At 35.1% G+C, this 15923-nt stretch overlaps 1 protein-coding gene across 2 annotated transcripts in view; it reads left to right on the forward strand.

The window, feature by feature from the left end:
* The window catches only part of DYNC2H1 (dynein cytoplasmic 2 heavy chain 1), a 155446-nt gene extending 139851 nt beyond the window's left edge, over positions 1–15595 (forward strand). For both annotated transcript variants that reach the window (XM_042023790.1, XM_042023791.1), the window contains exons 86-89: positions 4021–4130; positions 4461–4542; positions 11026–11142; positions 15018–15595. In XM_042023790.1, the coding sequence (XP_041879724.1) occupies positions 4021–4130; positions 4461–4542; positions 11026–11142; positions 15018–15176 (468 nt within the window). In that variant the 3' untranslated portion in view covers positions 15177–15595. The remainder of the gene's footprint in view (positions 1–4020; positions 4131–4460; positions 4543–11025; positions 11143–15017) is intronic.
* The last annotated feature ends 328 nt before the right edge of the window (positions 15596–15923 follow it).

The following is a 15923-nucleotide window of genomic DNA, read 5'->3' on the forward strand; positions in this document are numbered from 1 at the left end:
TAGACAAGGATAGGGGTGGGGAGGGGAGGGGAGGGGAAAAGGGAAAGGGAAAGGGAAAAGGGAAGGGAAAGGGAAAAGGAAAGGGAAAGGGAAAAGGAAAGGGAAGGGCAAGGGGAAAAATGTTAAACCAAACATAAACTCTGAATTAAATTACTGTGTTATTTACCATTTGAAAGATAGTATGAGACAACACCTTATCATATACCTGAAACACTGCAGTATTCACGTGGTCATTTAATAGAGGATAACTACCTCAAGAATAATGACTCAAGGATTTCACATACAAAAAACTTACCACAAGGGAACGAATTGTTGTATACCAGTTGTTCCTCAGAACTTAGGCATAACCCCCTCTGGGCTCAATGCCTGGAAAAATCCCTCTGTTTCATTTCTTTGAGCTGTGATACTGTCACTCCTGCTGGCATTTACCACTGAATACCTGCACTTAGGAGCCCACCTGTAGAACACTGTGAGGAAAATAGCACTGTAGAATAACTGCTTGTTTGACCTTTGCTCAGTCTAAACTCCAGTTAACTGAGTACTTACTCCTCTAGCAGTGCTACTCACCATCATTTGCTCCCAGACTTAGCCAAATTCCTGCACTTTTTTGCCCAGTAAAGTGGAAACCTTCTAAAACTAGTAGAAAAACAGAATTACACCACATGGTTCCTGGCTATGCATATTCATATAACACTGAATACAATTCCATCTAGGCACAAAAATGAAATCACTTCTGTAGTGATTTATATGATTTTCTTTTTCAGTGTAAGTTCTCTTTGGGGACCACAGCAGTAGAAGATTATACATTTGGAATGAATTAAAACTGGTGAAGGAAGAGTATTTGGTTCATTTCAGAGGAGTTCTGTGATTCTAAAGCTGTATAAAAATGTGAAAATCTGGCAGCCTCCTTATTCCTTCCACTGTTCAATGAGGTTCTCAGTTTGCTTTGGGATTATAGATGATAAGGAAGACTTCTCTCTGAAAATGGAGTAGATGTTTCTTGGATGTTAAGCTACATGAAAAAATACTATTTGAACCACCCGAGACCACACTTAGAGACTTGTTTTTATAAGGGGAAAAGAAAACAAAGTATTTTTATTACAGTAAACAGAACCGCACATTAATGGAAGTTTTGAAATATCCTGCAAGGAATTGCTTTCCAAGCAGTTTGAGTATCGCTGATAAGTTTTGATATTATATTTATAATCATAATTTCCTAAATTGATCTATCACAGTTTAATTTCTAGTGTAATTCTAACAAGAAAGGTTCAAGAAATATTGAAATAATGAAATTTTGAAAGAAACGGTTGCAAAGAAGAGTGAATGGTAGATTTTTTTTTTTTTTAATTTTGTAGTAAAAATATTTTCCAGGTTAGGATATTTGGACTTGTAGACCACATTGTTCATATAATAGTTATATAAGAGTTGGTGATGGAAGAAAGCCCTTGAGACTGAAATGCTGCATGGCCATCCAAGATGAATAACAAGTCAAACAACTTTTCATCACTTTGACAAATGCAGTCAATATATGTTTCTGTCAGAGTTGGGATGGGGGGAGGGCTGTTATCTTCTACAGGATTTCTCCCTTTCAAGAAACATCACTTCAGTCTTTCTACAGCTAATCTTAAACTTCCTTCCCATCAACACCTGATCTCTTCCAGCCTTATGCCAGTGGGACTACCAGTGCCAAATGGTCTGTCAATAGAGGGGTGTTGTCTTTTGAGACTGAAACATTTCCCTAATAGGCTGTCATGTGGTGTTATAGGACTAAAAGAAGCATAAGGACTTTTTTTACAACTGCGTTGTAAAATACATTTGATTCTATCTAAAATTATTTATTAAATGGATATAAATGAGCTACATATTCAGCTTTATATAGAGCAGTACAAGCCAATACAATTTTGGTTTTGTGATCTAATGAAAGTTTTCGTTATTGAGTACATCCTAGCGCTACTTAATTATATGAGTTCAGAATTAATGTCACCCATATTGGTCTTTTAATTGGGTGGAATATAAACATCTGTGTTCCTGACAGTGTTTCTCTTTAGCAGTTACATTAAAAGTTTATTTGATGACAGCAATAGAATGATTGTATTAATTACAAGTTGAAATGATGTCTACTTTTATTACACAAAGCAGTTTACTAAGCCTCTCTTAACCAGAATACAGAGTCACTGCTATATGATAAAAGAAATTGTTATATGTAGTCATTTAAAGACTCATGCAGACAAGAGTCATTAACCATGTACATTTACCTAATGGAAATGGAAAGCAAAAACCTCCGAACTGATTCATAATCATTTGGGTTGAGGGCTCATAATCAGGGACATGGCAGATTAAAAAAAAACTGATTAAAGGCTTGAACATGGTGGAAACATTATGGAGATGTGTGTGACACACTGCCAAAATAAAATAAAACTCCATGAGTGATATGATTTTGTCACTTCCAAAATGGTTCTATGGAATTATTCATCAGTTAGCAGTCCAAACAATACACTAAAGTACTTTTTAAACAAGATATAGGTGCTTGGCAGGTGCATTGTGTGATGAGAGTATAACTCCCAAGATTTTTTATTCAGTGACTATGGCAATTTTACAATTTCCTGGGAGCTGGTATTTTGAAAGGAATGGGACTTGTCTTTCTCTATTTAGTGATAGCATGTAGAATCTTATTCTCTGATTAGTTTCTAGCTTAGTATTAGTAGAATCACAAAATGGTTTGAGTTGGAAGGTACCTTAAATATCATCTGGTTCCAAACCCCCTGCCATGGGCAGGGACACCTTGTACTAGACCAGGTTGCTCAGAGCCCCATCCAACCTGGCCTTGAAGACTTAATCTTTCTGTGAAGAGCTTACTTATAGTGTGGATTATACAGTGACTTCAGGTTCATACTACAGTGCCATAGTCAGGACTGTGGCTATATCATATAAAGAAACTGTACCAAAAGAGATTCATTGTAAAAGTTTCAGAAGAGGATTTTGAGCGTGGACTGTTGTGTAACCACCCAGGTATCTAAATAACTTGTTTGATGATAGCAAATTCTTTAGTCCAAGATTGTTAATGTTTTGAGGATCAAACTCAGACTGCATTTCTTGGGATGCATGGTTGATAAAGATTGCGAGGTGCGATGTGTGTCTCTTTTCTCACATTGGCACATAAGGTGTTGCATTGATGGGAAATTCCGAGCTTGTTGCTCCTAACAGGCTTCATAGCTGCCTGGCAGAAAGAGTGGAAGAGGTTTGAGGCATGTGCTCTGTAAGGATAATTGAGGACAGTTACTCCCCCCACCTTTATTAGACTCATTTATTGCCATGTAAAACAGGGGCCAATTTTTATCTTATAATAAATGCTGTGAACTCACGTCTCAAACTAATATACTAAAAATGACAGTGTCAACATAGTAGTAGGAGGTATTTAAAAAAGCCTGTTGGCAAGTACTTCTAAAAACTATAACTGCAGACTGAAAATCAAGTGTTTCTTCAGTATAATTTGTCATTTATACAAAAGAATGGTCTAAAGCCTACCTAAAGGAATGCAGTTATTTTCCTGAACTTATTAAAGCAAACACAGTAATGGCAGCCCTTTTGATGGAAAACATGAACTCCCCTGTAAGTAAAGGTGAAAGGGTTTCAACAATGATAAAATTGTTGAAATGATAATTTTCACTGTACAATGATGAATTTTCACTGTGCAAAGTAAGCTGCACTGAAAAAAGAATGAAACATGAGTTTATTTGGAATGGATGAGTCATGTTACACATAAACTGTTGCTTTTCTTTATATTTTAAAAAGGTGTTAATTTCCTTTTCATCAGTTTGAAATAATTGAAATTAATATTAAGCTTTGAGGTTACAGTATGTTCACAGAAACATTTTTCATTAATCATAATAATTGGCATACCCACATTAACTCAAAATGTTGAAAAATCAAATAATAATTTCAGGATTTTTTGTTTTCCCATGTTTTTCTTTCTTTTTTTTTTTTTTTTCCTTTGTTTTTTGAAAATATTCTGTCTTTTAGAATTGGGTAGAAAAAGCAGAGAAACAGAAACTGTTGTCGGACACCCTTGACCTTTCCGAGCTGTTTCATCCAGACACTTTTCTCAATGCCTTACGCCAGGAGACTGCAAGGTGAGGGGAAAATAATGTGCCTATTTGTGCTAATGTGCCAGTGTTCCTTATGTGTGAGGATGGTTATTTCATTTTCAGGACACAGATCCAAAAAGTTTTGTCAATTGCTGTCATCAGTCATCTTACTTTTATTTCTTGCCTTGAAGTAAAATAGCTGTTACTTGTTTAAATGCTGATTGTTATGTTTTTTTCAGTTAGAGATGTATTTTTCTTCAAAGTAAGACCTAATATGATATGGTACACATTGAAAATACATGGGGTTTGGTTTTGTGTTTGATATCCTGTTGTTACATGTCCGTAAGATTTACTGTATATGTGTTTCCATTGCAGAGTAATGAGCTGTTCAGTGGACAGCCTTAAATTTACAGCTTCATGGAAAGGGCGAATACAGGAAGGCAAACTCCAAGTTAAGGTATTTTACTAGAATATTTTACTAGGATTTTATGAGGATGTTTTATCAGTTCAGTCCAAATCATCTGTACATAAACTTTCTGGAAAACTGAGCTGTAAATACATTAGAGTACCTGAGATAAAAAGGCTGGTTAATGGTATACAGCTACAAAAACGGCAGTGCAAAAATTCCACAGAAATTAGAAAAGGAAAGCAGTTATCCTTTTTTCTCCTCCCTCATCACTGTTCTCATTTAAAAACTAAGCTTATTCTTGCTCCATTATCTTCAACCACCTCTTAGATGAAAATTGAAGCTGCAATTTCTTGCAGTTAAAATCTCACTCTTGTCCAGAAAGACAAGTGGCTTGTAGCAAGAGGAAATACACATGTAAATCTGTAAGTCTAAGGCCATGTGTTAGCATTTCTTTAGTCACTGAAAGGAGACTACTAAGGGAGTAAACCAAAGTAAGATGACTAGTTTTTGATATGATAAAGACACAACAATTCTTTAATGACCAGTTAAGCCTATAGCCAGCAGCCATAAAGTCACTACTGATTGCTTAGACAGCAAAATAGAGATGAATCCTCAAATGGTTTAATTTAGCTGCTTAACATTCCAGATAAAACTACCTCTTCGGTCAGCACAGGTCTCTGTGCACCTTTTTTATACTTAATTTTGTCGGGAATTGACAAAATAAATTTTCTGTGCTATGTCTTCCTACAGGTATGTTGATCCCAAAATAATCCTGCAATAACTGTAATCATCCAATCTGACCTTAATACAGTACAGTCTTTTGAACTTTGTTGAATTAATTCCTGCTGGAACTAGAAAATGTAATTTTGAGGAGTTTCCAGTCTTGATACTTAATTAAGAAAAATGGTTGCCTGCTTCATTTCATGAGAAGCATGAGAAGCGTGAGAAGATAGGGGTGTAGAACTTTGAGATTAATAAACCAAGGGACTTTTAGGGCTAGGAATAAACCTGGTATAGGACCAACCTTGGAGCCTGCAAGTCACATGGTCTAATGTTACAGATTCAGACAAGACTTCTAAGTCCATAACAGTAAGCAAAACTGAGTTTCACATCTCAGGCCAGTCATTCCAGTAGGCTGGCTATCAGCTGCAGATTACAGAAGCTTAAAGTTCTCCAAAACCATCTTAACATTTTTGAAAAATGTCTGAAGTCAATGTCAAGTATCTCAACACCCTGAATAACATTATCTCAGCATATTCATCTATTAAAAAATACCACAATATTTTACAGTTGCTAGGTTGAAATAGTTGCTTATCAAATAAAGAATGAGAAGTAAGAGTTTTGTAACAGTACTCCAGTTTTTATTAAACTTCTAACTGAGGTTTAAAATGTTTTAATGTGTGAGAATTTATGTGGTAAACTTTTGGCAATACTAGTTAAAGTACACTGTTAACAGTCTATATCATATGTAAGCAAAAAGGTTAAAGTATATAATCTAATGCTTTACAAGAATGTGTCATGTTCTACAAGGGATTGAAAATCAAAAGAGAATTTTGTTTAAGAGCAAATTCTCTGCCCTGGGAATGATACAAGCAGTTAGGTGAGTGGTTATTTTTAGCAAAACATAAGAATCTTGTCATGTTTCTTCACTTGATTTGAGTATTATCTTCTCCTCTGTAAGAGAAATATTCATTGATTCTCTGTTAGTAAGTATTCACTAGTATTTTCACTGCTTCTTTTAATCTTTGATGAACAGAAACGCTTTGGAACCCTTTGCAATGCTGAATATTTAGATTTCCCTACCATGAGTCCTTCCTCATGCTTGTGGAGAGCTGAGGAGAAACTTTCCCATTAGTAAAGCTAAATACCACATGGACTGTAGCTAGGGCCTAAAAATGTCATCGATTCAGAAAAATCATTCTCTAAAATGTGTCTTGTTTGATAAGGATCCTCTAGCTTGCACATTAAGCTTGGTTTGCCTGAGCCATATGAATTTTAATATTGGTAAACTTTATATCTGCAGTTTCAAAAATTCAGGCTAACCTTGTAGAATGAGAAGCTATTCGGAGTGGGAACTCAAAAAAAAACCAAAAATCAATCAGCAGAATAGCTAAGTCCTTAAACATTATACTGTGATGAGGTAGCTGGGACCTTGTTTTACTCCACCTAAATCAGAAATTTGGAGTTTACCAAACTCCCCTACAGGAACCAGACCAGGTGTAGGCTATTCTGAGGTTTGTCAGTCTCAATTGATGCTAATGGTGTTATTCCACCTTATGTAACTAACTCCACTGAGAGACTTGATTCTGTACTCACAGAGTTGGGGGACTCTGTTTCAGGGTTTGGGGAGTCATGCTCGAGTCCCTGAATCAACAAATATTTAAAAGCCTAATAGAATGTCTCTGTTGAAGGATTGGCACAAGTAGGAATGCAGATGAATTTAAACCTGATAGTTACACATACTCTGTGTAACTTTCTTAGTAACACTGTCAGGTTTTGAAGACGTATTCTTCAAGATTTTTTCTTACCTTTAATTTTAAAAGGTTTTGATGGCTTAGAATTTGTTCTGTGATAAGGAAAAGAAGAAGATCTCTTTATGATCTGTGTGATGAAAATGCTTTCTCAGTTTTCCTGTGATTTTAAAAAATGGCATCAAGCTTCAGCAATTGTAGATATTTGATCTTTCTATGCCTAAAAATACAAATAATTTACCCAGTGATCATCTGTAAGTTAGAAGCATGCAGTGCTAATACTGTCAGCGAAACTACAAAGTAGGCAGAGGAACACTCAGGGCAAGAACACACCTAAGTCTGTATGAATTATCAAATCAGGTGTTAAATTATCAGTGTCAATTCAGGTGATGGTTTAGATGTATGATGTGGAGTGGATCTCTTCTAGTAGGAGGTGATGAATATTTGATTTAGAATCAATCTGTATAAAATTACACATTCTTTAATAGCACTCTGAATTGCTTTAACAAAAGGTACTGAAAATGTATGGCTGTTGCACTATAATCACAGATTGATATGCAAATACATCTCTTGGTTTGCTTTGTGCACTGATTGTGCTGTTGTACAAAAGCAGGTAGTCATTCCTTTTGGCCTTCCATTTTCTGTATTGTAGAAAAGAGTGAAAGAAAGGAAGAAACATGGCAAGTGACTTATTGGGTAGTAAGTAATATGACCTTGGTTAGAACTTAATATAAATAGTGAAAAATAAAAAATTATTGAAAGTCTCAAATTCACAATATGAGTATTGATATCAAAACTATACTCTTAGCAACTGAGAGATATATTATTATAAGGCATCCTGAGAGGTCTTTTTTACAGTATACCTCCATCCTGAAATATCAATAAATTAATGATGGAGGCCTGCAGAGGTAATGAAGTGAAAATATGACTCCTGAATTCCGCTGCAGTTTGCATTGTTTCATGGGAAATTTTGGCATTAATTAGTAAGGGAAAATCTGTTGCAGAGAATTTGAAATTTAGAAACAGACATACTTTGGACCATGATATCAGCACACTTTCTACAAAGGTATTTTAAAGAAACATAGTCTGGAATGTGTGAAAATAACTTTTTTGAACCTAAACTTGTACCAATAGCTGTGAACTGCCAAATTCTTTCTAAAAATTAAAAATTATGGTCAACTCCTGCCATTACTCTCTGCTGAGTTTCACAGATACTATGATTATATTACAGATGCTGTGAAATTCATGTTTTTCATAGTACTTGTATTTTCTCTATACTGTTTATTATAGAAATGAAAACATGGCTATGGGAGTACTCAGACAAATGGTGTCTTGAAAGTACATTGTTCTGGTATTGTTGATTTTTTTCTTAATATCTTTTAATACTGAATCAAAGCAAAAATTTGCTCTTAATCTTCAAACAGTTTCTACCATTGGTTGAAGTTTTCCAGGAGATCAAATGGTATTATTTTACATAACTATAATGTCAAAAGGACTACTGATATCAAAAGAAGAAACGTGCAGTAAAAAGTTTTTTCAATAGGTGACCCACTTCTATAGAAATTTCTTTCAGAGATGTTCAGGATGGCCAGACCTTTGAACACTTTAGCAATAAACTTTAAAACCTCTTCTTCAGACCAGTCTTTCTGCAATAACTTTGCCGAACTTATTTATTAAACTAAACTCCCTAAAAATACTCCCTACAGAAAGCAAGAAGGACAGAAAAAATAACATAGGAGATGAATCTTCCTAATATTTGTGTGATAGGGGTAAGGAAGAGCTTTGAAAGCTTTCAATCAGAGTTGTAGTGAGATAAAGTATAATCTAGGACCTGTGCATATTATAAAGTGAGGCCTTAACAACAGAGAGCAGTAGGAAGGAGTCTGTGTTAAAGATTCAGTATATTCATTAGTAAGACTTTCTTCATTTTATGCCATTTAGGATACTTTTATTCGTAATCTTTGTTGTTTCAAGGCAGAAGTGGCACTGGAATGTATATAGGCTATCATTAAAGATTATTGACACCCAAACTTTTCTGCATAAAGCCAGCTTTTTCCAAAATCTCTCTGCATAGAGAGTTTTTGAGTTTGAAAAAAGTGGTGCAAAATATCAAAGGTTAACACCGTACCTTAAAAGCAGCATACCTGAAGAGATCACAGACTTGGCAGCAGAAGTGAGAATAGTGTCGTACTTTCATAACAAAGAGCAGACCTTAAGCTTTTGACAAGAGGTTGAAGGACAAAAAGAGTTTTTGCAGTTCCAGGTAAAAACTTGAAAAATATCATTCATTTCACTGAGGACTTGTTATAATAATTTGTGAAAGTTAGAGAAAAAGTCTACTCTGAACTTTCCATTTGGGGTTGTTTTGGTTCACGTTACCCACAGTTTTGGTGGTTTCACTCTAAGTCCTATTCTGTATGAAGCACAGATTGCTCCAAAGAATGTTGTCACTTCTCTGGTCACTGTCTATCTGAAAACAGACAGAAACACAGCTTTGTTCTATGTCCTTTTTAAATGCCATGTTTTATAACAATTATTTTTCATGTTAGAGTATGTACATCTGCATCCTACACATTGTAAGGAAGAGTCCCCAGCTAAGTGTTAAAAGAGAAATATGACTTTAAAGAAGCAAATTCTTGAAGAGCGTAATGCCTGTCTACAATAAAAAGAATAGTTAGATATTAAAAATGCAAAATGTAATCTTAGCTAGTTTACAGTTACTACATTATTAATTAAAAACCCCTAACACTTGGGAGGAAAGCATTGTTTTTCAAGCATGACAGTAACCCCCATTGTGTTACTGTTTAATTCTATCTTTTCGTGTCAAATAAATAATTTTAGAATACTAAAATTACCTAAGCAAATTATATGCATTATATCTTCTATGATATTGATCTTCATTGTAACATCATACTTTAACCCCTTTTTGCTGTCTGGTGGATGTTTTAAAATTTCTTGCAAGGGAAAATATATTAGCAAATGACGTTCTTCTCCATTTTGGTTATGTGGTCACTCATTCAGTTTCCAGCAGCACTGTATTTCCTAATTCCAGCACTGCTTTATGAACCTTGCATTTGGTGAAAGCCATCCTCAGCCATGATAAATTTAATTCAGTGCTTTAGTATGATAGTATAACAGACAGATGATTTTCAGATTGTAGCTTCTGTTAGAGAGCTGCAGCTGGAGAGTTAGCCTTTCAAAAAGCTGCATGAAAGTTGTTATTAAGTTTTACTGCGGTTAAAACTGAAATTCTCTCTTCAGCAGGCCAAAATAACAAGTAGTGGTAGTAGTATAACTAGTGTTATTTGTAATGGAGAAAATAATATGATCAACAAATACTGGAGATTTTCTTTAAGAAATCCTGAATAAGTATAATTGTCACTAACTTATGGAAGACTCCAGAGAAGAAAAGAGAGAACCTGTAATTCAGAGGCTGAAATGACTTCATTAAAAGAAAACACTTGAAACATGTTGCATATAAAGCATTGCATACTTACTTAAAGAAGCAGCTGTAATTCTTCTTTAATTTTTTTGCGAAACAACAGTTTATCTAAGAAATCCTGGGTTTGCTAAATAAAATTTTCTCTCATATTATTTCAATATATTTTGTTTGCCACTGCTGAAGCTCTGTAGCTGTACATTCCATTCTTTGAAAGCTGTGCTCAGATTTCCAAGCAGGAAATCATGCTTATTGCAGTGATTATTCTTCTCTTCTTCTAGACATTATAATGATTGTGAATTTGGCTGTTGCTATCATAATTCCATTGATCTAATGCCAGGCAACTGCAGTTTCATAATTGATGACATTTACAGGTATTTTTCTCCAACATATCAAAGAATGTGAATCCAAATCAGAGGAAGTTCACACTGAAGTGTGGTCCAGATCTTGCTTTTAAATCATGTTTCCTATTCTCACAAAGGACATAACAATAATTAATTTCCTGTTATTTAAAAATATGGTCACAGTAAAAAGGTTCATCATTTATTAAAGCACAATGTAATCATTATTGGCATATTAAGTCTATTATTTATGTTTGAATATTTTGTATTTCCATGGCAGATCAGTGGCTTACAACTGGAAGGTTGTCATTTCGATGGAAATCGACTTTCAGAAAATCTGCATGATTCTCCCAGTGTGTCATCTGTTCTCCCTTGTTACATGGCCTGGATTCCACAGGTACTAAATTATTAAAAGCCCTAAACTTTCAAGACCCATAATTTGATTTTTTCTGTGTAGTAGCTTTTCAGTATGATGTTGCTGACCTGTTTTCCTTCCATTTCAAAATAAAAATCCCAGTCTTTACTAGGAAAAACAGTTACTTACTTTATTTAAGACAGAAATTTATTATAATTTTGTTAATATTCTTTAGCTTATATTGCTTAGATGAAGGCAAGGGCTTTATTTCAGTCATACCTTTTTTTATTTGTCTTTTAAAAACATTAGCATATTTCCAAACCTGTATTTAGTAAATGTGTACATGTGTTTGGGAGTTCATTCCTAGAATATATTTTCTTTGCATTTTAAATATTAAAGTAAATGCAACAGCAATGAAAAAAGAGAGAATATGATGTGAGCTGTAAGCAAAGAAAGCCTTTCCCCTAGTTAAACTAATTTAAAAAATGCCAGTGCTTGCAGATTTTAAGATGAGAGCAAAGTAATCCAAACAGTAAAAACTGTTGCTGCTTCTGCCCTCCAATTATCCTAGCAGTCACTGATAAATAACTCAAGAAGTCACATAGAATATATTCAAGGATGTGTCTTTTAACTAAAAAATTGCTTATTTTAGAATTCATCCCACCTACATTTAGGAAGCCCATCCCATCAGAAGGTAGCTGGGATAAATCTGTCTAGGCGTGACTCTAGAGACAACCTAGACCGCTAACTCGGGGAGAGACAAGCCCATGAACACCCATGCACATGGACATAAAAAACCACAACAAAAATCAAATGGAAATGTAGAAAGTGAGAAATAGGAGCAAATGCATCTTTCTCCCTGCATCTTTATCACAATAAATAAAATTAGCAGTGTATTATGTATATATATATATATGGAGAAAAATGTCAACTTTTATCCTGTCCTGTAGAAATTAACTCGCCAGGCAGATAAATTCATTAACTGTAAGAGATTATTATTTGGCAAGCCACATAACTGAGCAGAGTTATCACTAAAGAAAGCCTTGTTTAGTTAGAAAACTGTTAGAGAGAAAAGTTCACTGGACCAAAAAAAGTTGAAATTTCAGTTAGAATTGAGTTTATTAATTATGATAAATTATGGCAATGATGACCTTTGTTGTATATTGTGATAGATATTGTGCAAGGAGCTCCATTGATAACACACTGCTGTATGCCAACTTTTTTTTTCTCTCATTGTTATTTCCAGCAGTGGAAATATAGCATTATATTATAGTACAGCATTAGAAGTGTAAAGGTCAACAGATTTAGACGTTGAACACAGAAGTAAATGCTAGACACCATCTGCACCATTGCTCCCAGCTTGGTTAGAAAAGAAAATAGTGACAATTTTAAAAAAAGGACAGAAAATGAAAACATCACGAAACCTCTTACAAAGCTGACCAGTGAAAGATTTTCCAGTTCTTCAGTAATTACAGGGTTTGGTTTTTTCAGATAAATAAACAGATTTCTAATTTACTTGAGAGGTGGTGCATGGGATAAATACAGAATTGCCAGACATTCTAATATATTGGCTCAGTGGTGGATGGTGGAGGATGGCAATATATGTGATTTTCCATGGTAACACCAAGAGGAAACACATTGAAAATGAGAATTGTAAGTAGTCCTCCCATTGTTCTGAAAAACATTCATCTTGTGTTAGAACAGATTTTTTAGTACTTTTCTGAATAAGACTGTATTTTTTAAACTCCAAAGGTAGGATCCAGAAGTTATACGTGAAATCAGCAGAGATCTTTATCTATAAAATTAAAAAATTAGATTCTTCAATAATCCATGAATTAAACTTTCTCAAATGTACTTATATTTGAAATGAGTAGCAACTGACATCTTTGTGTTGGAAAAAAATACAATTCTCATAAAACACAGGCCATAACTTGTCAACTGCCCAGATTTTAAATACAAAGTCTCTCTAAGGAGAGTTTTTCTGAATTGGTCTACCCTTGAGTTCTTTTGCTGTGACCATCACTGTAAAAATTGACTATAATCAAATACTGTGCTCAGAAACCAAAGCAAAATGGGATATCATGCATTTCTCTTAATTTCATTACCTCTCCTTGGGAGAAGCGTGCATAAAATTGAACATATTTTCTTAGGATTCTTAGGTTTTGAATTTGTTTTCATTTCTCCATAAATACATCTTCTAAAATCTAGTGTGCAAAAATCTGTTTGTAATGTAATGCTTTGAAGTAATTTTCAACCAAACTTAAAGTAGCCTACAGGATTTCCCCTCAAAATGCTGCAGTGCTCAAAACAGAATATTTTGAGCTGCTAACATGATGCTTATTCTCATTAAACTGTGAAGGTCCTTGCCAGTTTTAATCCACTGATAGATCCCATGCTGTGAAGCGCGTCACTAAAGGGGATGGAACTGTGTGTGATGCGGTCTGACAAAGAGAATTTTTGGACTGTACTTAAGCCAAGGACATAAGGATTTGTGATTCAAAAAGACTTCCACAGAATGGCTTCAACCCTCCAATAATGTAATTCCTTAAAACATCAGTGGGATTGAGAAAGGCACAAGAATATTTTGTCCTTACAAAGTGTAAAAAAAGGTCTTTAAAGGCAAACTGGCCAGCTTCTGGCTCCCAGCTTTGGCAAAACTTAAATTCTCTGATTAACATTTTACTCTCAGACTGGCTAGCATTTTGTTTTCTTCAGTAGTGTTAACCAAGGGATAAACGGGGTAAGTACAATCTCTGAGAACAGCTGAGTTTCTGATTATTAAGTTACTCTATACAAATATTGCTGCACATCGATCTTCTGCAAGGATTTTAACACTGATGTCCAAAAGACAGGGGAAGTTGATTTTCAAAAGGGACAAAAAAAATTCTTCAGTAAGGGTTTTACACTTGACATGCAAGGCAAAGTGCTGGAGACAGTTACTGTTTGCATGTTTCCTTTTTCCCGTTTTTAGTTATTTTCTAATACTGGAGCATCACTAAGTCACATTTGATGTGATCTGAGTTAAAATGACACTCATTTTTATTTTAAATTCTTTTCTGACAAGTGTGCTGCTTTGTTATTTGGTTTGTGACAATCTTCTGACATTTTCCTGTTGACAGGAAGGGACATTTTGAGTGTGATGCTTAATATATATCAGTTGAATCGAACCCTGAATTATTTGCAGTAACTAAATACATTATGGGTTGAAATTAAATGCTGTAGGAAGTCTAGACTGAGTCTTTGAGCTCAGTTCTGGGGTCACACATACAGACAATGCCCCATGCAAAGCCCTAAAAGCAAACTGCAACCAAGGCGGTTTGTGTACAGACAGCAGAGGAGCAGTTCCATAAAATAGCCTGAAATGTGTGGGGTAAGATTTTTCAGATTGTAGTTCCTGCAGTATGATGCTTGCAGGTATCTTGGATCACACCAGGGGCTGTGCCCCGGGAGGAGGGCAGGGTTTGCAGCAGGGATGGAAGCGGCAGTAGGGTCTGCCAAGGGCACGGCCGCCGCAGGACTCCAGCCTGCCAGGACAGCTGCTCACTGCACTTCAGCACAGGGGCTCCTGAGCAGCTTTCTCCCTGCAGGAAACTGTTCAGCACTTCCCTTGCCCTGGTTTGCAGACACTTTTGGCATGTTTTTGGGAGGGTTTTAGCTGAAGGAAGGTTTTTATACCTAGTTCATAGGATCACCCTGTTATGTACTTCCTGGTGTTTGAGTTACGGAGCGAGCAATTTTTCTGAAGTCTCTGCTTCCTTGGTAATCCTTCTCCTTAGTGGCCTGAATGCAGACTTTCTTGCCCAAGGCTGCAGTGTCCAAACTGTATCTTAGCTTTAAATACCATGCCAGTGGAGATTATTGCTTTCTCGTGTTTTGTTGCCTTTTTAGGTGATAACTAAGTGCTTGTTTGTTGACAGGATGCATGTGGCCCATATTCTGCAGAGGAATGTATATCTTTACCAGTCTACAGTAGTGTGGAGAGAGACCGTGTGGTTACAAATATTGATGTACCCTGTGGAGGAAACCAGGACCAGTGGATTCAATGTGGTGCTGCTTTATTCTTAAAAAATCAGTAGTCTGAAACTGTGCTAATTCATGAAGTTAAGAGACGTTTAAACATGTAATTTCTTACTTACTAAAAGAGAACTTTAGATTAATTCTTTTATATTTTTAAAGCAATGGTTTATTAATTCCTGCTTATTTTTTTAAGATATATTCAAATAATTCTACTTGATAGAACTTCAGTGTATCTTTGTGGCATATTGTAAAAATTAACATGGCACTATTCAGCAGACTGCTAATTTGGGGCATTTCTTAAGATTGTAATGTGCTGTATTTCTTCTTGAACTTGTTGAAATCTCTTCTGGTTTGCCCAGAAATACTGAATATAAATTCAAAGTCAGCATTTTTTTCTTTGATTGGTTTTTTTCATTATTCTTTTGGAACTGTTATTCATGTTCCTCTGATATTTAATAAAATAAAACTATAAAACTTACCTTTTGTAACTGAACTTTAATGTTTTACTTGAGGATAAGAGTCAGGATAAATGTTTCAGTCTCTTTTAATGATGTTTTACTTGTAATTATATTTCTTTGTATAAGTAGTAAATAATAGGACTTCCACTAACTTCATGCAGAGTTACAAATTCATGTGGCGTTACCAAGTTAGGCTACTATCATGGTGATTATCTAAAAGTTACTGAAAAAACAATTATGAAACTGTACTAAATTCCAGTAAAAATGTGCACATAAAGGCTCACAATAGCCAAACACTTCCTTAGACCAAAACAAAGAGATTTCCATCCAGTTGTTAAATGAATAACA

The sequence above is a fragment of the Corvus kubaryi genome, unplaced genomic scaffold, assembly GCF_017639235.1.
Source record: "Corvus kubaryi isolate FWS band 111438036 unplaced genomic scaffold, C.kubaryi_AGA036_p1.0 37256, whole genome shotgun sequence".
Lineage (NCBI taxonomy): Eukaryota > Metazoa > Chordata > Aves > Passeriformes > Corvidae > Corvus > Corvus kubaryi.